Source organism: Erpetoichthys calabaricus, chromosome 16, assembly GCF_900747795.2.
Source record: "Erpetoichthys calabaricus chromosome 16, fErpCal1.3, whole genome shotgun sequence".
NCBI lineage: Eukaryota > Metazoa > Chordata > Cladistia > Polypteriformes > Polypteridae > Erpetoichthys > Erpetoichthys calabaricus.
In genome coordinates this window covers 49,846,189-49,867,927 of record NC_041409.2, presented here as the reverse complement: position 1 = coordinate 49,867,927, position 21,739 = coordinate 49,846,189, and the positions used below count along the sequence as shown (strand labels likewise).

The 21,739-nt window shown below is 43.3% G+C and overlaps 1 protein-coding gene across 1 annotated transcript in view; it reads left to right on the top strand.

Moving 5' to 3' along the window:
• Positions 1–17,922, top strand: part of LOC114666693 (butyrophilin subfamily 1 member A1-like) — a 200,842-nt gene extending 182,920 nt beyond the window's left edge. Inside the window, exon 11 of the mRNA XM_051919921.1 lies at positions 16,166–17,922. Coding sequence (XP_051775881.1) covers positions 16,166–16,320 — 155 coding nt within the window. The 3' untranslated portion in view covers positions 16,321–17,922. The remainder of the gene's footprint in view (positions 1–16,165) is intronic.
• The last annotated feature ends 3,817 nt before the right edge of the window (positions 17,923–21,739 follow it).

The following is a 21,739-nucleotide window of genomic DNA, read 5'->3' as shown; positions in this document are numbered from 1 at the left end:
AAAAGACTGGCTACAGAGCGTCTCATAGGAACCATAAACATGAGACATGGTGCCAAGAGATTGTCCCAGGGCTGTCTCGCGGAATCGTGGAACAAGAGATTCTTGCAAGACACGCCCTTCTTATCAAATAAGAGCACGGCCAGCAAAACACTCAGTCATGTAAATCCATGTAGCACACACAGATCCTGTGCTCTCAGCACATATAAAGCGTATGAGGACAATACGTTCTAGATGAAACGTCAACGACTAAAAGCAAAGAAGAAAGAGCAGCGCGGAGAAGAGACCCAAAAGCATTGGTGAGAAAAAAAGGCAGATAAGAGATTATGAAAGCAGTGGAATTCGAAAGGCTCAAACAAATGATGGCGCAATACACATGCAGAGAAAGGTACAGAATATGAAAGCAGTAAAATTCGAAAGTATTGTAGCTTCCCAGCCAAGTTGAACCCTTTTTTGTTTTAAGTGACTGTTAGGTCTGATTGAGGGAGGGCGGAGTACAGCACGGAAGACTGATAGCGGGGTATTGATTGATGTGGTAAGGGAGGGCGAGACCCGGGGGAGGAGGGGTCGGAGAGGGTGCTAGAAAGTTGTGTTTGGGGTTAAGGAAGTCGGCGATTGTTCAAGTAAAACTTTTGCGACACTTTATTACGTCAGTCGCTACAGTATAAAAAAAAAAAAAAAAAAGATGGTGAAGATCGCATTAGTGCAAACAAAAGGTAATTAATCATCAGAACCAGGTGTAATTGAAAAAATAGCAGGATAAATCGAGGTCAGAAATAAAAGGCAAAGAGTGGAAAACAAAGTCTTTTCGCCTTCGCAGCTTCATAAACATGTTCACAAACGTTGGTGCTATACACATGCAGAGCAGATTATGAAAGCAGTGGAATTCGAAAGGCTCAAAAAAAAAAAAAACATTAGCACAATACAAATGTGGAGAAAGTTAAAGGATATGAAAGTAGGAAAATTAAAAAGTATAAAAAAGAAAGTAAAGGTCGCAGAAGCGCAAACAAACGGAAATTATTACTTGAAAAAGGGAAAATAATCATCACAGACCAGGTGTCATTGAAAAAAAAGCAGGACAAAGCGATGTCAGAAATAAAAACAGAGTAGGAAACAAAGTAAAACGTCATAAAGAGGTTACAAAACAAAGGGGCCAAACACATGCAGAGCAGGTTAGAGATAATGAAAACTGGAATTCAAAAGACTCAAAAAAAAACTTAGATGCGAAACACATGCAGAGCAAGATACAAAATATGAAAGCAGAAAAAAACGACAGTGTCAAAAAAAGAAAGTAAACACCTAATTAGCACAAAAAAAGAAATTTTTACTCGGAGAAATAACTAAAAGGCGATTAGAGATCGAATATATGGACACAGGTGATATGTCAGAAGTATATAAATATTGTAAGGCTTTGAAGTTTAAGTCAGAGAATTTCAAAAACGGGGTTTACCTCACATGCATTTATTGGTTACTTTGCAAAAAAAATTATTAACTGCTGATGATGTAGATCACTTTGTCTGTGCTGAAATTCCAAACAGAGAAACCTATCCTGAATTATGGTAAAAAGTCATTAAACACATGTCTCACTGACCTGTTTTAAAAGATTCAGCATATTGGGACTCGAAAGATTCCAAATATTGTTTTTAAAGAAGTTCTGAAATAAGTGAAACTAATGAAATAGACAACAATTCAAAGAAAAAAAAAATCTTAAAAGTGTGTATCCGGAAAACCAAACACGGGGGTTGGCGAGCGAAGCGAGCAGGGGGTGAAGCCCCCTAGTTCAATAAAAAATAAAAGCCAATTTATTTCACCAGTGATTTTAATGTTCCCTTCTCACTTTTCACTGTATTTGTTTTATGTGCTTAGTCCTCCGTTTCCATAAACTCCACACTGGGCCAGCAGACCAGATTAAAGTGCAGCTCTAAAAGAACCAATACTCATATGCCATGTTCGGTGATGTTAAAGTGTTTCTTCTTTCTCTTCTCTGATCTTTCACTCTTTTGTGTTTATTAGTTTTAGGTGCTCAGCCCTCCATTTCCACGAGCTCAACTGAAGGCCAAAAGACCCAACTGGAATGCAGCTCTGAGAAATGGAACCCCCAACCAGAAGTCACCTGGAGGGACATGAATGGGGCAGACGTGACGTCTCAGTCCACAATAAAATCAGAGCGGGACTCTGAGGGTCTTCTGAGAGTGAGCAGCGTCCTCCCAATGAATGAAGAGTACAACGTGTTTAGCTGTCTGATGAGAAGTAAAGCACCAAAAGAGGAATGGCTGTCTGAGCTTAACGTCTACAGTGAGTTAAAAATGACTTGCAAAAACTTTCCTAGTCAATCTTGTAACCTCATCACAACAATGATAGATAGATAGAGATAGATAGAGATAGACAACCACTATGGTCTGAACACACACCAGGATGACTAAAAAGGAAGAAAATTAATAAGAAAAAATACATCTGATTTGACAGGCCCTGGTCATCACAGAAATGTAGAAGACGTGAAGGATGTCACTACCCACATTAAACAAATGCAGTCTCCCAAGAAAAAAGAATTTGCTCTGCCCTTTTTTATGTAATTCCTTTGTATCACAAGGCCAGTTCAACCAGTCATTGATGTGGACCACTTCCACTCCCTGAATAGTGACTGGACATGGAGACTCTTTGGTGTGACAACAGTCATTTCCAGTTACTTGTTTTTGCTTAAGTTGCAGACAAATCTTTCTGCACCAAGAACATTAGTTTTAAGTCATCTCTAGGCATGTGTTGATTATTATTATCATGATGTATTATTTTTACCGCAATGCAATTTTGTTTTTGTATGAGGCACTGCCATATTGAATAGCTGTTGCTGGGACACAGGTCCCGGTTGCTGTACCATATCCCCACTCCCCTGTAAGTTGCATCAAATTATGTAATTGGTGCAACATTTAAATGCTGGCACATAATGGCTGGGGTCTTTGTGTTTTAAATCCAGACTTGGATAGGTCCTCAAATATAGCAACTATAAAATCTAAGACTGCAAAGAAAACTTTGTGATTCATTGCGGATCACAATTAATCAGGTCTAGGGTGATTGTTATATCCACTGTCACACATTTGCGAATAGGAGACAGCTAAAGGGCTTAGATGTTAAGTATAAAACGCCCGCCCAGGGGGTGATGGGGTGCACTAACTTTTTTTCTAAGTCTCCTGCAGACCTTTCCTGGGAAATCCCACCAGGAGCCAATACCTCAGCTCAAGACGCACCACTTCCGGTCCTGGGCCTGAGGACGACATCACTTCCCTCAGACTCCCTATAAAACATCACTCCCTTCCTTTTAAGTTCAGTTCTGTTTTGGACTCTGTGGGTGGCAAGTACTGTAGTAGTTAAAAGCCAAAGCACATATAACATAACCAAGGCATTGATATATAGACAAAATGATAAACAAGGAATATAAACAGGCACAAGCAATGTCAAAGTAAATTAAATAATTTAAAATGAACAAAAAGGACACAAAACAAAGATTTGAACTGCAGCCAGAGGAGGAATCCTGTCTGAAACATGACAGTTTACTTCACTGCACTGATTTGGGTTGGGTCTTAATACATCTACATGGATTAAAGTATTTTATACAAACCCAGAAGCCTGAGTCTACATTATTAAACACAAACTTACATTACTTTAAGTTAGAATTAAGTACTCAATAAGGGTGCCCACTGTCATCTTTAGAATAAACCAGAGCTAAAGAGGATTATTAGCAAAGGAGTAATGCCATTACAATATACTACCCAGGGGCCTCATTTATAAAGCTTGCTTATGCAATTTGATATGAAAGCTGTGGAGCACTGCCAGATACTCTTGAATGTGCATCTCAATGTGCTATGAGGGAGAGACTGCTGTACCAGCCAATGAAGTTCTGTAGAATTATGACTACATATGTTTGAGGAAGATTAGCATGCTCCATATATGTTCAACTTATAAATGATAATTTGTGTAGAAATGTTTGTATGCCTGATTTTTTTTTGGCGTACACATATTCCTGTGTTTAGACGTGCATATTTTCACACTCCTATTCACATAAAGGTTCATAAATAAGGCCTGAGATCTTTATGGAGGACTAATCACAGCACCTCATGTGAGTAGTAGATTAATTAAAGGTAATAAAAGGAGGAAAAGTACATGAAGGAAAGCAGAGAAGACCCAATCCATAGTTTAGATAACTATAGTAAAAATATTGCGATTTATCACAGGTCTGGACAGAGCTGTCCATAGTAAATGGACTAATGTGTCTCCATGAAAAGACAAATGCCTGTACCCTTACTGGTGATATTTTGAAACAGATGTGCTATAATGTAAATGTAAAGCCTTATGTTTCTGGCCAAATTACTTTATTTTTGTTATTTGCTGTTTGGTGTGACATCCCCATTCTGTATAACTGGGTTTAACCTGAATATATTGTACATTTCTTCACTTTTGCAGGTCAGGTTAGTGATGCCAACATGTTAAGCCTGACAGTCAAGGCCACCTTAACCACAGCAACAGACCCAAGTCGTTCCAGACTGTTGTGATTTAGCTCACAGAGTTTACAAAAGTGGTATCAGGTCCTCAAAAATAGCCAGAGAGGATGGCTCAAATCCCACCAAGGAGGATTTATTAAATGAAAAGGAAAGAATTCAACAAAATGTTCAAAGGAGAAAAAATAATCAGAAAAGTAATTGTTCAAAAGATGTAAATATGTTGTCTATATAAAGATCTCTGAGCATTTTAATCCCAAAACTTTTCCAGGTATTAAAAACTGGATATACTTGCGAAGGTTGAAAGAGGTGGTTCTCTTGCAGAGGTGCCACAGATAAAAGAGGAGGGACCCTGGCTTGACCATAACACAGAGGAGTTTGCATCTATAATGGTGGCAGTCCTGGGTCACTGCATCTCTTCTTAATAGATATTAAGAGTAAAATATTGATGAAGTATAGTTTTCTTTATTCTTCGAGAACATCACATCGATTGGATATTAATTGTGGTGTAATTTTCTGTGTGCAGGAACACATCATCTGTCATATAAATTAGTGGCCTCATACTGTATCTACACATTAAGGTTTACCCTCCCTAATGAAGCTTCATTTTGATGTTGTTCTTACTTAAAGCTCAAGTCTCACAGATGCCTTATCTTTGTGCAGGTTACTCAAAAGGGCTCTCTGGCTGGTTGGTAGCTTTCTGTATTTTGGTGGCTCTTTGTGTAACAGTGACAGCCCTGATGATATTTCAATGGAGAAGACAGACAGGTGAGGACATAAGTAATTGTTGATGATCTCATATTAGGACCTATTGAAATTAATTTGTCTGTAAATGACATGCTAATCAGTTGTCCCCACCACTAATCTTATCTTTACTCCTTTTCTTTTTTCTAGACATAATCTCTGTGTATGATTCTAAAGGTGAGTCCATTTGTAACTTTACTCTTCTTTTAAGCCTACAGCACATTACACAACTTCTAGTCTGAGGGGATGTCAAACTTGATGATAACACAGTATCTGGTTTTGCCACAGAACATAGAACACCCCATTAAGATAATGCCTTCTTTTCTAATTTGTAAATTTATAGGTCACATAACAGATCATCACTTGAGTCATTATTACTGTTTAATACTGCTCTTAAGTTAGTTAAGTGCAGTCTGTACAACAGAAAAAGAACCTAAAGCTAGAGTGTGATATTTACAATGTTTAAATTTGGCATCATGAGATGAGGCCAACTTCAGGTCTCAGCTGACAGTGAGATTCGTGTGGTCATTTCTATTCCAAATTTTAACCTCAGTTTTCTGTTTTCTTTTCAGTTCAGTGCCTCTTCCATGTCTGGTGTCTGCACAAGGAAATTGGTAATTAATATAGTAAATTATTTACATATAAAACCATTAGTAAGTGAAGGGGAGTGAAAAGAAAAGCTTGAGATGAGATGAGAGCGTGAAATGTCTGATTCTCCACAATTTACTAGATGGTTAATAAAGTATCTATCTATCTATCTATCTAGTAAATTGTGGAGAATCAGACATTTCATGCTCTCATCTCAAGCTTTTCTTTTCACTCCCCCATACTACACTTGAAGATCTTGTACACCAGGATTGGAGAAGTGTATTGCTTTTTTCAAAGTGTTAATGTCACTATGTACTTACTATTTATCTTCTCTATTTTACAGTTATGGCACAACGCGTCACTAATGCAGGTAAGATACTGTGAACTGAGATCCTGGACAACTGGGCAGTTGACCTCCAGTTTGTTGAACTCACTGTGTTTTAACATTTCTTTTCCAGAATGGAAGACAATCTGCAGCTCATCAGGTGAATATAACAAATTTGAATTGACTTTAATATTAATTTATATTTTTCAAGTACTACTGTATAATAAATGAATGAATGTGCAAATCAATATAAATAGCCCTTAAGTGCAGCCTTCAATGAAAAGGCAATGGTCTTCAGCAAGACTTTCATAAATGGTCAACCCTTCATTTCACTCTAGCAGGAAGAATTAATGTTGTTAAGATGCATATCCTTCCTAAACTTCTCTTTTTATTTCAAAACATTCCAATATATATCAATAAATCGTTTTTTAAACAGTTAGATTCAACAATAACCTCATTCATTTGGAACTCAAAACACCCACGTATCTGAAGAGCGACCCTACAAAGACCTCAGACAGAGGGTGGCATGGCTTTACCTAAGACTTTCATAAAATACCAACTTAGAAAGCATTTTAAGATGGAAAATCTTATCTGTGGCACCTCTGCAAGAGAACCACCTCTTTCAACCCTCGCAAACATATCCAGTTTTTAATATCTGGAAAAGTTTTGGGATTAAAATGCTCAGAGATCTTTATATAGACAACATATTTGCATCTTTTGAACAATTACGTTCAAAATTCAACCTCCCAGCTACACATTTCTTTCACTATCTTCAAATTAGAAATTAGAAATTTTGTTAAACAGAAACTGCCCGATTTTCCTCACCTTGCACCCTCCACAATGCTGGAAAAAATGCTGCTCAATTTCGAGGAATTAGACACCATTTCTGCATTATATCCATATTACTAAACGAGAATGGTAAACCGGATATGGACGCAGGGACCTGCCCGTGGATGCAAAAGACAGTGCGCAAGTGCCACACAAAGCCCCCCCCCTAGATTGAAACCGGAGAGACTACGCACGTGCGCAGGCACCACACAAAGCCCCCCCCCCCCCGCACCAGAGCAAAACGGGAGAGACTACGAACTGTCAGAGTAGGAAACAAAGTAAAACGTCATAAAGAGGTTAAAGAACAGGGACAAACACATAGAGAGCAGGTTACAGAACAAAGCCCCCCCTGCCCAGAGTAAAACGAGAAAGACTACGAACCGTCTGACATGCCGCAAGCAGGATAAAGCGACGTCAGAAATAAAACAGAGTAGGAAACAAAGTAAAACTTTATAAAGGGATTAAAGAACGGGGACGAACACATGGAGAGCGGGTTACAGATGATGAAAACTGGAATGCAACAGCTTCAAAAAAAGCTAGGCACGAAACACATGCACACCGAGATACAGAATATACAGGCAGAAATGACGACAGTTAAACATCCACACCACACAGCTGAGGCGGACCCGGAAGGTGCAGGCGCCTACATCGTGTGTCGAAAGGCACGGTAAAGTACAAAAGGCAAAGTTGCCTACACAGCATGGTAAAAACCGACATAATACGGAAGGCGCAGGCATTGCCGCCATATTGTGAGTGGCACTAATGCGTTGTGAAGGCGCAAGAGGAGACATTGTAAAACAAGAGGAGTCAATGCCCCACCCCAGAGTTAAACGGGACACACTACGGAGTCCACAAAGGTTCATACATCAAACCCGAGATGGTACGGACACGCGTCTGAAACCGCGGAAGCAAAACTGTCTCGGCTCCAAAACCAAACAGCTCAACAACTAACACAGCTTCAACACCGAGCCCGCGTGGACAAATCTAATGAACGTGGACGCCTACAACGCGCGTCTCAAACTGCGTAGACAAAGCAGGCACGGATTCAACACTACACAGCTCGAGTTACCGAGATACAAACACGCGCCTGCCTGGATATAATTAATGAACGCAAGCGCCTACAACGTGCATCTGAAATGCCGCAGACTAGGCAGGCACTACTCCAAAAAGAAAGAGCTCGACTAAACGAGATACGAACTGAAAACGGGGAACACTACAGAGTCCACAGTGCTCCACAATGCACCGCATAATAGTTCGGAAAGAGCTTCGTAGTAACAGTGGGGAGACCGAGTGACACGGGCGAACGCTCCGTATTAAACATACGTCATCCTCACACGTCCAAAGTATACAGCATAGGTGAATCACATTACAGTGATGCATTTAACAGTACGATAAACATCACAGTATCGCAAACAAATGAAAATTATTACTCGAAAAAGGAAAAATATATTCACCACGGACCAGGTGTCATTGACACAAAAGCAGAATAAAGCGAGATCAGAAATGAAATACAGAGTAGAAAGCAAAGTAAAACGTCATAAACAGGTTAAACGAGGGGGCCAAACACATGGACAGCAGGTTACAGATAATGAAGACCGGAATTCAAAAGCTTCAAAAACAAAAGCTCGACTGACCGAGATACAAACTGAAACGAGAAACACTACGGGGTCCGCAGTAGTCCACAATGCACCGCATAATAGTACAGACGGAGCTCCGTATTAACAGTGGGGAGCCCCAGAGTGACACGGGCGAACGCTCCGTATTAAACGTGCGTCATCCTCACACGTGGCTGCCCAACGGGCATGGGTTCAAAACGCCGGGGGTAGGTGAGCGAAGCGAGCAGGGGGCGCAGCCCCCTTGTAAAATCCTATTAGAGTCCGTACCTTTCAAAGATCCAAGAGGACATTGTGCTATATAAATAAATGTTATTGTTCTTACCATTTTCATACAAAAAGTAGCTCAAAGTGCTTTACATAATGAAGAAAAATAAAAGACAAAATAAGAAATTAAAATAAGACAACATTAGTTAACATAGAAAAGGAGTAAGGTCCGATGGCCAGGGTGGACAGAAAAAACAAACAAAAAAAAAAAAACTCCAGAAAGCTGGAGAAAAAATTAAAATCTGTAGGGGTTCCAGGCAACGAGACCGCCCAGTCCCCTCTGGGCATTCTACCTAACAAATGAAATAGTCCTCTTTGTAGTTAGGGTTCTCACGGAGTCACTGGATGCTAATGGTCATACAGACTTCCGGCTTTTAATCCATCCATCATTTTTGGAACATCATGGTACTTAGAGTAGATGGTGGTGCCACCACCAAAAGGACACCGGAAAAGGAAACAGAAGAGAGAGTAGGGGTTAGTACAGATTTTAGAGCCACCATGAATAGTTATAATGAATTGGATATACAGAGTATCAGGATTAAAATTACAGTGAAGTTATGAGAAGGCCTTAAGGGCTATTTATATTGATTTGCATATTGTGAAATATAGCGACCCGGACACACACAGGCGGACACTGATTCAGCCATCACCACACGTTTATTCACAATTACTAATATTTACAAGTCACTAAGTGCACCGCCACCAAGCCCCACAGTCTCCCAAAGTCCAGGCTCTCAATAGCCACTTTCTTCTTCTCACACAACACTCTCACTCGGGCCTCTCCTCGTCTCCTCTGCACCGACCTCGTCTTCCTCCTCACCCGACTCCAGTGTCTCCGCCCAGAGGGCACATCGCTCGGCCGGCGGCGACAGCACAAGGCACAGTTGTTCTTGCAGGCCCTGCAAAATCGCCGCCAAGGAGAGAGAAGCAGCCGGCGGTGGGCCTACCTTGCAAGTAGTTCCACTTACCGACTGCTCTCTATGGGCCCTTCCCTGCGGCCCACTCAGGTTTCTTTGGCGCACGGGACGGACATTCCCTGCTCTCGCCTCCGACCAATCCCTGGCGAGAGAACAGGACACACTGTCCAATCCCGTGCCTGTTACGAGGAGGGACTTCTGGTCGGCCATCTCGCTCCCCTCTCTCACAGGAGAGCGACTCTTCGGGCAGCTCCACTGCTGCTGCGGCTTCCCCAGCAGTTCAATACCGGACCGCTAATGGTCCGCAACACTGCATTTCCCTGCGGGGTTGGGTGCACGCCGCCCCTGCGGCACGTGGGTGAGCTCCCCTTTTGTGCCGGGCCTTTCACAGACTTTTTCATGAATGCAGGTCCCCACCTTGACCCTGCTGGAGCATCCTGCCAACTACACCACTGTGGCAAATTGCCCAGACACAGACAGACAGACATCATTTTGAAGTCCCAACACACGTTTATTTACCCTATATACAATGTCCAATTATGCACACAGTTCAAATATGCACAACCCAGTGCTACAGCACCAATCACCCCAATAGTCCAGGCCAGTCCACAATACCTTCAGGCCACCTCACTTTCTCACTCTCTCACTCTCTCACTCTCTCACTCTCTCACTCTCTCACTCTCTCACTCTCTCACTCTGAGACCTCATCCTCTTCCACCCAACTCCAGCCTTGAATGAAGGGAGGCGGCCCCTTTTATAGTCACCTGGATGAGCTCCAGGTGGTTCCCGGCAATCTTCCCCTGACACGCCCCTGTGTGGTGGAAGTGCCGGCTGCCTTTCCAGAAGCACTCCGTGTGCCTCTTTTCTTCTTCCCCCCAGCACTTCCTGGTGTGGCGGAAGTGCTGGGGTCCCGAGTCCTCCAGGCATGGTCCGGAGGAGGCATGAGCCCTCCTCCTGTCCTTCTGGGCATCCCGGCTGGGTACCACCCCCAGCCGCCTGCCACAATATTCATTCATTTATTATACAGTAGTACTTGAAAAAAAATATAAATTAATATTAAAGTCAATTCAAATTTGTTATATTTACCTGTATAATGTTAAAACGCAGTGAGTCCGTTATTAGGGACTCTAATAAGATTTTATATAAGCAGTATTTTTTCCAGCATTGTGGAGGGTGCGAGGTGGGGGAAATCGGGCAATTTCTGTTTAACAAAATTTCTAATTTGAAGATAGTGAAAGAAATGTGTAGCTGGGAGGTTGAATTTTGAACGTAATTGTTCAAAAGATGCAAATATGTTGTCTATATAAAGATCTCTGAGCATTTTAATCCCAAAACTTTTCCAGGTATTAAAAACTGGATATGTTTGCGAGGGTTGAAAGAGGTGGTTCTCTTGCAGAGGTGCCGCGGATAAAAGATTTTCCATCTTAAAATGCTTTCTAAGTTGGTTCCATATTCTGAGTGAGTCCATCCATCCATTGTCTCCCGCTTATCCGAGGTCGGGTCGCGGGGGCAGCAGCTTGAGCAGAGATGCCCAGACTTCCCTCTCCCCGGCCACTTCTTCTAGCTCTTCCAGGAGAATCCCAAGGCGTTCCCAGGCCAGTCGAGAGACATAGTCCCTCCAGCATGTCCTGGGTCTTCCCCGGGGCCTCCTCCCGGTTGGACGTGCCCGGAACACCTCACCAGGGAGGCGTCCAGGAGGCATCCTGATCAGATGCCCGAGCCACCTCATCTGACTCCTCTCGATGCGGAGGAGCAGCGGCTCTACTCTGAGCCCCTCCCGGATGACTGAGCTTCTCACCCTATCTTTAAGGGAAAGCCCAGACACCCTGCGGAGGAAACTCATTTCAGCCGCGTGTATTCGCGATCTCGTTCTTTCGGTCACTACCCATAGCTCATGACCATAGGTGAGGGTAGGAACATAGATCAACTGGTAAATTGAGAGCTTCGCCTTGCGGCTCAGCTCCTTTTTCACCACGACAGACCGATGCAACGCCCGCATTACTGCGGATGCCGCACCGATCCGCCTGTCGATCTCACGCTCCATTCTTCCCTCACTCGTGAACAAGACCCCGAGATACTTGAACTCCTCCACTTGGGGCAGGATCTCGCCACCAACCCTGAGAGGGCACTCCACCCTTTTCCGGCTGAGGACCATGGTCTCGGATTTGGAGGTGCTGATTCTCATCCCAGCCGCTTCACACTCGGCTGCGAACCGATCCAGAGAGAGCTGAAGATCACGGCCTGATGAAGCAAACAGGACAACATCATCTGCAAAAAGCAGTGACCCAATCCTGAGCCCACCAAACCGGACCCCCTCAACACCCTGGCTGCGCCTAGAAATTCTGTCCATAAAAGTTATGAACAGAATCGGTGACAAAGGGCAGCCCTGGCGGAGTCCAACTCTCACTGGAAACGGGTTCGACTTACTGCCGGCAATGCGGACCAAGCTCTGGCACCGATCGTACAGGGACTGAACAGCCCTTATCAGGGGGGCCGGTACCCCATACTCTCGGAGTACCCCCCACAGGATTCCCCGAGGGACACGGTCGAATGCCTTTTCTAAGTCCACAAAACACATGTAGACTGGTTGGGCAAACTCCCATGCACCCTCCAGGACCCTGCTAAGGGTATAAAGCTGGTCCACTGTTCCGCGACCAGGACGAAAACCACACTGTTCCTCCTGAATCCGAGGCTCGACTATCCGACGGACCCTCCTCTCCAGGACCCCTGAATAGACTTTTCCAGGGAGGCTGAGGAGTGTGATCCCTCTGTAGTTGGAACACACCCTCCGATCCCCCTTCTTAAAGAGGGGGACCACCACCCCGGTCTGCCAATCCAGAGGCACTGTCCCTGATGTCCATGCGATGTTGCAGAGGCGTGTCAGCCAAGACAGTCCTACAACATCCAGAGTCTTAAGGAACTCCGGGCGTATCTCATCCACCCCCGGGGCCCTGCCACCAAGGAGTTTTTTGACCACCTCGGTGACCTCAGTCCCAGAGATGGGGGAGCCCACCTCTGAGTCCCTAGGCTCTGCTTCCTCATTGGAAGGCATGTTAATGGGATTGAGGAGGTCTTCGAAGTATTCCCCCCACCGACCCACAACGTCCCGAGTCGAGGTCAGCAGCGCACCATCCCCACCATATACAGTGTTGACACTGCACTGCTTCCCCTTCCTGAGACACCGGATGGTGGACCAGAATCTCCTCGAAGCCGTCCGAAAGTCATTCTCCATGGCCTCCCCAAACTCCTCCCACGCCCGAGTTTTTGCCTCAGCAACCACCAAAGCCGCATTCCACTTGGCCTGCCGGTACCTATCAGCTGCCTCCGGGGTTCCACAGGACAAAAGGGTCCTGTAGGACTCCTTCTTCAGCTTGACGGCATCCTTCACCGCCGGTGTCCACCAGCGGGTTCGGGGATTGCCGCCACGACAGGCACCGACCACCTTACGGCGACAGCTCCGGTCAGCTGCCTCAACAATAGAGGCACGGAACATGGCCCATTCGGACTCAATGTCCCCCACCTCCCTCGGGATGTGGTCAAAGTTCTGCCGGAGGTGGGAGTTGAAGCTACTTCTGACAGGGGGCTCTGCCAGACGTTCCCAGCAGACCCTCACAACACGTTTGGGCCTACCACGCCTGACCGGCATCCTCCCCCACCATCGAAGCCAACTCACCACCAGGTGGTGATCAGTTGACAGCTCCGCCCCTCTCTTCACCCGAGTGTCCAAAAACACAATTGGGTTATTAGTATATTTGCGATAACTTTCATTTATTGGAGAGCAGAGCAGGGAATATAAAGAAGTACTACAGGATTTTACTTCTATTGCGGACCAAGCCTGTGTATGTTCATTTATTTGTGTCCAGGTTTTTATGGCTTGTATGTTTGCTGCCCAGTAATAAAACTGAAAATTAGGTAAAGCCATGCCACCTTCTGCCTGAGGTCTTTGTAGGGTCGCTCTTTAGATACGTAGGTGTTTTGAGTTCCAAATGAATGAGGTTATTGTTGAATCTGTTTAAAAAACGATTTATTGATATATATTGGAATGTTTTGAAATAAAAAGAGAAGTTTAGGAAGGATATTCATCTTAACAACATTAATTCTTCCTGCTAGAGTGAGATGAAGGGTTGGCCATTTATGAAAGTCTTGCTTAAGGCCATTGCCTTTTCATTGAAGGCTGAACTTAAGGGCTATTTATATTGATTTGAATATTCATTCATTTATAGTGGACGTTCGGCATGTTAAGGAGAACGTGAGAATAGTCATTGTACAGGAGAAAGAAGCAGAAGTGGAAAGAGTTTTTTTTTTTATACTGGAAGTCTGTTCTGTAGAGGGTAAACAGAAAGAGAGACGGTTCCCTGTGGTGCTCCACTGTTACACACCACATTTCTGACATGCAGTCCTTAAGCCTCACAGTCTGCTGTCTATTGGTCAGGTAGTCCATGATCCAGGTGAATGTGGGGGCATTAAGATTCATAACCCTTAACTTGTGCCCTAGTTGGTAACACTGGATGGGTTAAAAGTGCAGGAATAGTCAAAGAAAATGATCTTGATTGTGGTGCCAGCTTTGTCCAGGTAGGAGTAAGTTCTGTGGAGCATGTAGATCAGTGCATCCTCCACACCTATATGAGTCTGGTAGGCAAACTGTAGAGGAACAAGATCGTCTGTAACCACAGGCCTCACTTAAACAAATTTGTGTGGATCTGAGCGTGAAAATATGCGCACACCAAAAAAACAGGAAAATGTACATGCCAAATAAACAATCAGATTTATAAAATCTGGTGTACACATATTTCTACACAATTTAACATTTATAAATCATAATAAATATGTAAATATGCATACATAATAAGCATACCTCGAACACCAACCCAAAACATCCATATATGGAGCATGCTAATTGACCTCATACATATGTAATAACACGCAGCTTCAGAGAGCAGCCTCTCCTGACAGGTTGAGACCTCATGAACTACATTTAAGAGTATCTGGTTGTGCTGTGCAGCTCAGAGCACAGGATCATGCACTGCATTATAGCGCCTGTCCTCTGTGCTCTGCAGGTCTGGGAAAGTTGTAAGGCACCATTGTCTGAGCGTGTAGCCACTATCACCTGGCACATGTAAATGTTTTTGCTGTTACAATGAATAGTACAGACCATATGAAACACAGAGAGTTCAGCCATTTACCTTATCAACAAGCCATTCAATGCGTACTGTTCCATCACATCTGTAACAGCTACTTTGCCTCAAAATAAGTGAATCATGTTGACTTGGATGACTTGTGCATTAATGGAATGTCACTGGTTACAGTTAACAAAAGCAGTGTCATACTCAATAGGTGTCCTTATTGCAATATGAGCGCAGTAAAGTTATCCGAGTATGTTAGGGGGACCAGATATGGCTGCAAATTGCCTTTTTTATCTTGGCAAAAACATGTAATGTTTTATTTATTTGCACCCACACCATATGTTTTCCTTATAAATCCCAGTGTTTGCAGGGGAAAACAAGAGGCTCAAAATGTGTGTATGCAAGCTTTATAAGTGAGACCCTAGGGGTTGGAGCTGTTTCAGGACCAGCCTCTCAATGGTCTTCATATTATATGAAGTTTGAGCAAGTTTGAGCAACTGGTCTAAAGGATTTGGGGATGCTTGTGTGCTTGTTCTTTGGCACTGGGACCACACAAGATGTTTTCTACAGTAGGAGAACCAGCTGTGCATCTGAAAAATGTGCAGAAATTGCATGATGCAATCATGTCAATATAGACCAGAATCTCATAGGAATGTTTCCAGCATCTTGTGGGAACTTTGCCATGAAGAACTGAAGTTGTTTGGAGAGTAAAAGGGTGCCCTACCCAGTATTAGTATAGTGGTCCTAAGAATTTGCTCAGTGAATGACATGTCTTTCTGAAAGAACACTAGACAAAATTTCTCTTTTAGGTTTCTGTTTCTCTCTTTTGCAGATGTGTGTGAATTCATAACTCATTAATCATTTTTGTCTCCTCTTTTCTTTTCAGCCGATGTGACTTTTGATCCTGAAACTGCAAATCCTTATCTCATTGTTTCTGAAGACAGGAAAGAAGTGAGATATGGAGACACACAGCAGGCAGTGACTGACAAGCCAAAGAGGTTTGACCCCTCCCTTGGTGTCCTGGGCAGAGAAGGTTTCACCTCAGGGAGACACTACTGGGAGGTAGAGGTCGGAGAGAAGACCATGTGGAAATTAGGAGTCACCAAAGAGTCTGTCAACAGGAAGAAGGACATTATATTGAGCCCAAATGAGGGACTATGGATTGTGTGGCTGAGGAATGGGAATGAATACTCAGCTGTCACTGGTCCTGCTGTTCATCTGACCCTTAGAGTGAAGCCCCAGACAGTGGGAGTCTTTCTGGATTATGATGAAGGCCAGGTCTCCTTTTACAATGCCCAGTCCCATTCTCACCTGTACACTTTCACAGACTCCTTCACTGAGCCTCTCTACCCGTACTTTAGTCCTGAAGATAAAGATGGAGGTAAAAACGTGGCCCCTCTGGTCATCCATCACTTGTGCACTCACTGACCCCTCTGTATTAATGTTACCTGTCTATCTCTGTGTCAAGTCAGAGCAGTGCAAAGCTCATGGAGACTTCCTTTAACACTCAGACCAACAAATCCTGACTAGATACCCAAGGGACCAAGACAAATCTTTATACAATAAAAGGTTTATTTTCAAAGACTCTGAAAGGCAAAAGCTCTGTTGAGGACAAGGATTTGTTTGAATAAGCAAGGCAATTCACAGTAAACAAAGTCCCAATACAGTAGCAAAGAATCGTGGTCGAAAGCAGAGCAGAGGTTCAAAAATAACAACACAGTGTGATGGATGGCCGGCGAGAGTTTCCGGCCCTCACCCCCAGGCCGCCAGGAGGAGCTCTCCCGACAGCATGGACGGGTCCCGAATTCCAGCAGGGCCTCATGGACTATGTAGTTTTTATGCTCAGCCCTGCTGGATACCTTGGGGACCACCGGGAGTCGCTGTAGGGAGGCTCGTGGACTCTTATATGCCCTATAACCCGGAAGTGCGTCATAATCCCATGACAGGAAGAAACAACGTGCTCCCGGGTTGAAGATAAGGACTGTTTACCATGACCCGGAAGGAATACGGACTTGTGGGTAATGGACCAGAAACACCTCCGGGTCAGGGAATATAAAAGGACTCTGGGAAAACCAAACATTGAGCTGAGCTGGGTGGAAAGGTGGCAACGCGACAGGAGATCGGTGGGACAGAAGATGCACCGTTCCCCCAAGGTTCTCTGGGGGGCCTAGACAGCATGGCCAAGGTCCGACTGACGTGTCCTCCTAGAGGAGGACGTCCGTCGCGGGGCTGGATGCTCCACCCCAGTTGTCGTCACTAAGGGGGGGGGGGGGGGGGACTGTGATGGATGGCCGGCGAGAGTTTCCGGCCCTCACCCCCAGGAGGAGCTCTCCCGACAACATGGACGGGTCCCGAATTCCAGCAGGGCCTCATGGACTATGTAGTTTTTATGCACAGCCCTGCTGGATACCTTGGGGACCACCGGGAGTCGCTGTAGGGAGGCTCGTGGACTCTTATATGCCCTATATCCCGGAAGTGCGTCATAATCCCATGACAGGAAGAAATGACGTGCTCCCGGGTTGAAGATAAGGACTGTTTACCCTGACCCAGAAGGAATAAGGACTTGTGTGTAATGGACCAGAAACACCTCCGGGTCAGGGAATATAAAAGGACTCTGGGAAAACCAGACATTGAACTGAGCTGGGTGGAAGGGTGGCAACGCGTCTGGGAGAGGAGGATTGGTTTATTGATTGATTATTGATTTATTATTATGAGTATAGTGGAGTGGAGAGTGCTTGGTGCACATTATTATTATAAAATAAATAATAATTGGATTTTTATCTGGTGTCTGACGTCTGATCTGAGGGTTCAAGGGGTCAACAGTGCCTCAATCTTTCACAACAGTTTCAATATGATATCCAGAGGCGAAGTCAAAAACAGAACAATGGTTCAAAATCCAGCAAATCTCAAAGCAATAACAAAAGGACAAAAACAGGTTTTTTTTGTTTGCTTCCTGTGGTCTTAAGGCTAGCACTAAACTCCTGTTAAAGATTCCCAGTGTGACTTTGATGTAAATAAATATTTTGGTTTATGTCCAGACTTTACAATTTATTGGTGTTATTCCTTATACGAGAATTGCTTAATTATTTTGATTACTGCTATCAGTAGCATTCTAAATGGCACTTTTTACCTAAATCCATGTTCCAGATATACTGTACATTGTTTAGGTTTTACTCAGTATAGTTTTGCTTAGTGGAATACCACCAAAGTATTATTATATAAAATTCACATTGAATACTTTTAACTTTTGTACAATGTATTGGTAAACCATAGGTTACTGTGCTATACAGTACATTAATGCTATATATATACATATATATAAACTGCTCAAAAAAATTAAAGGTACACTTTGAAAACACATCAGATCTGAATGCAAAAAAAAATCCTGTTGCATATCTCTATTGATATGGACTGGGTAATGTGTTAGGAACATAAGGATGGAAATGAAAATGATCAACCTACAGAGGGTTGAATTCAAAGACACCACGAAAATTAAAGTGAAAAAATTATGTGGCAAGCAGGCTAGTCCAATTTGCCAAAATTTCATTGCAGCAACTCCAAATTGTACTCAGTGGTTTGTATGGCCCCCATGTGCTTGTATGCATGTCTGACAACGTCGGGGTTGGGCATGCTCCTAATGAGATGACGGATGGTGTCCTGGGGGATCTCCTCCCAGATCTGGACCAGGGCATCACTGAGCACAGGGCCCACTAGAGTATGTCAGGCCCTCAGGCCACCATCATGAAGTCTGTTTCTATTTGTTTGGTCAGAGACATTCACACCAGTGACCTGCCTGCTGGTGGTCATTTTGTAGGCTCTGGCAGTGATCATCCTGTTCCTCCTTGCCCAAAGGAGCAGACACTGGTGGGTTCTACTGATGGGTTAAGGACCTTCTACGAGGAGACCTGTCCAGCTCTCCTAGAGTAACTGCCTGTCTCCTGCAATCTCCTCCTTGCCCTTGAGACTGTAGTGGAGAGACACAGCAAATCTTCTGGCAATGGCATGTATTGATGTGCCTGCCATCCTGGAGAAGTTAGACTACCTGTGCCACCTCTGTAGGGTCCAGGTATTGTCTCATGTTACCAGTAGTGACACCATAGCCAAATGCAAAACTAGTGAAAAAACAGATGAGGTGGGAAAAATGTCAGTGGGCTCCACCTGTTAAATCATTCATTCCTGTTTTGGGGGTCATCTCATTGTTGCCCCTCTAGTACACCAAAGCAGCTGAAACTGATTAACAACCCCCTCTGCTGCTTAAGTGACTAGATCAATAGTCCATAAGTTTCATTGACTTAATGCTATACTCAAATTAAAAAGTGTTCCTTTTATTTTTTTGACCAGTATATAACTTTTTTTTGGACAGGTGGACCTGGATGTTGTCAGACTGATGAATGATGAAACACTTTCAAAATATATTCCTCATTTTGGAGACCATGTGTATGCAAGAAATTGGGCAGATTCATGTTCAGCAGCTTCGAACACTGAGGAAAGGAAAAGGAAACTTATAGAATGTCTGCAATCAAAAATGAAACTTCTGAGCTTGTACTCAGCATCAACAGGTTCACAAAGTAATCCTTGCTGAGCAATTGGTAAGGGGAACAAGAATGCTCAATGAAAAACAAGAAAAATAGAACTGGGTTGGATGATGTATCAAAATGGTAACTTTAAGCAGGTTAGACGACCAACTGGTAGGTGCACAAGAGAGCTCGTTGTCAGTAAAGATGATACTGTGAACAAAATTGTAGAAGATGGGAAGCAAATATTCTTTCTTAAGGGGAAATCATCAAAAGGAAGAGTTGAACACTTTGACTTCTCTTTATGTGTTATGGGCTCTGAGCAGCCCTTAGATGCAACTCTCACAGTTGGGAGGTTGAATGATACAACTTCTCATAAATTACTCAGGCTGTACATTTGTTCAAAACCCAAAAAAAGTGATGATTCAGCAAAATGGGCCGAATCACCAAGGAGATTTGAAACAGCAGTAGCACCCGCCCAGCAGGATCTATCTCCCATATCTTCCTCCCATAGCTCTCTGTCCTCAGAAAGGCCTTTTACTCCCAGTCCATTAATGACTGCAATTTTACCATATGTTACCACCACTTCAACATTTGATCAAGATATTATTTTCCTTGGTGATGAAGGAAATTTGTACCTGGATGTTCTCTGTGACACTTTGATTTATCAACCTGCCCCTGAACAGCAGGAATCAGAAAATTAAATTTAAGCGATTGAAGACAATGAAAATCAGAAAGATGAATCTACTTTTGAGCAAGTGGCTTCCAGCCCTGCGGGTGATAACACAGATAGCAGAATATTGCATAATATGATAGAGATTGCTGGAGAACCTGTAAGTGAAGTGCAACCTTCTGAACATCCACCCACAAACAGAAACTCAGCTGCTTCACCTGAGAGCCCATCAGCAGTACCTGATGTCATAAATCCAGAAGTAAGGTCAAACCATGCCTCCCCAAATACTTCACCTGCATCTTTCTATGACAATCCAGAGAATATAGCTGAGAAGCAGACCATTGCTATTCGCAAAGTGCATAGTGTGTGTGACATGATTCAGACATTTTAGATGATAACATACTATATGTTAATATAACATTTGAGCATGTGCTGGAAAATGGACAGTTGGAGAATGGAGTTGGGCATGGGCTTGTTATGGACTATCTTACTGACTTCTGGAGCACTTTTTATGAAATAAGAACGTTGGAGCCACATATAAAATCCCCACTTTCCATCATGCTTATTAAGAACTGTAGTGGAAAGCTGTTGCCTGAATCTTGGCCTTTGGGTGGCAGAGATTTCAATACTTACCTGTTCAGCTTGCTCCACCATTTCTTTATGAAGCTCTTTCCATATCTTCATATACCTGCCATCTAATAGAGACATTTTTCAACTACATTAGCACCACTGAGAAGGATGCACTGACAGAGGCTTTGAATGATTTCAATTGAGCTGATTTGGAAGAGCTTCTTACCATTCTGAGCAGTCATAACTGTACCTCTCTGCCAACAGAAGAAAACTTGTTGACCTTGTTGAAAGAAATTGCACACAAGGAGATGGTCCAAGAGCCAGCATTTATAATAAAGTGCTGGCAGCTAGTCCTGAAAGGTACTGGAGAGTGTTTGAGTAGGAAGACACTGGAAAAGATCCTGGATGATCTTCAACCAAAGCCCAGAAACATCAAAAAATTCATCCAGTTTCCAAAGTCAATTTCACCAATTGAGAGGACCAAATCTTTTCAGATTCTAAGATTTGTCAGAGATTGATCGGAAGGAGATTGGACTGTTCCTTAGGTTTTGCACAGGGTCTAATCTTTTTCTGTCAAAGACCATCAATGTTGAATTCAAGGACATGTCTGAATTTACTAGACGGCCAGCAGCCCATACTTGAAGTTGTGTCCTGGAACTGGCAGGCAACTACAGCAGTTACTCAGAATTTAGGTCAGAGCTTCTGTTTGTATTAAAAAGTGGAATATGGGTCATTGATATGGTATAAAAAAACATTTTGCTCAATTGAAGACCTCAGAATGGCCACATGATAAGATACTGCAGGGATGCAGGCCTATACATCAAATAAGGAGCACAATTATACATTGCACTGTGCTACAGGTGTCTGAAATAAAATTAACATACTGTTCCAAATGTTATATAGTGGATGCTGTCTTCCTAAAGTACTTTTTACACAGATCAGTAACATATGTGTTCTGTTTCTTTTTTTTATATTTATTTATTAATTTTTATTGTAATCATTCCATACAAATAGATCAATTTATAACCAAACAAAACTGAAGACAAATCAAACCCCACCCCTGAGAAGGAGAGCTTAGCCAAAGGATAAT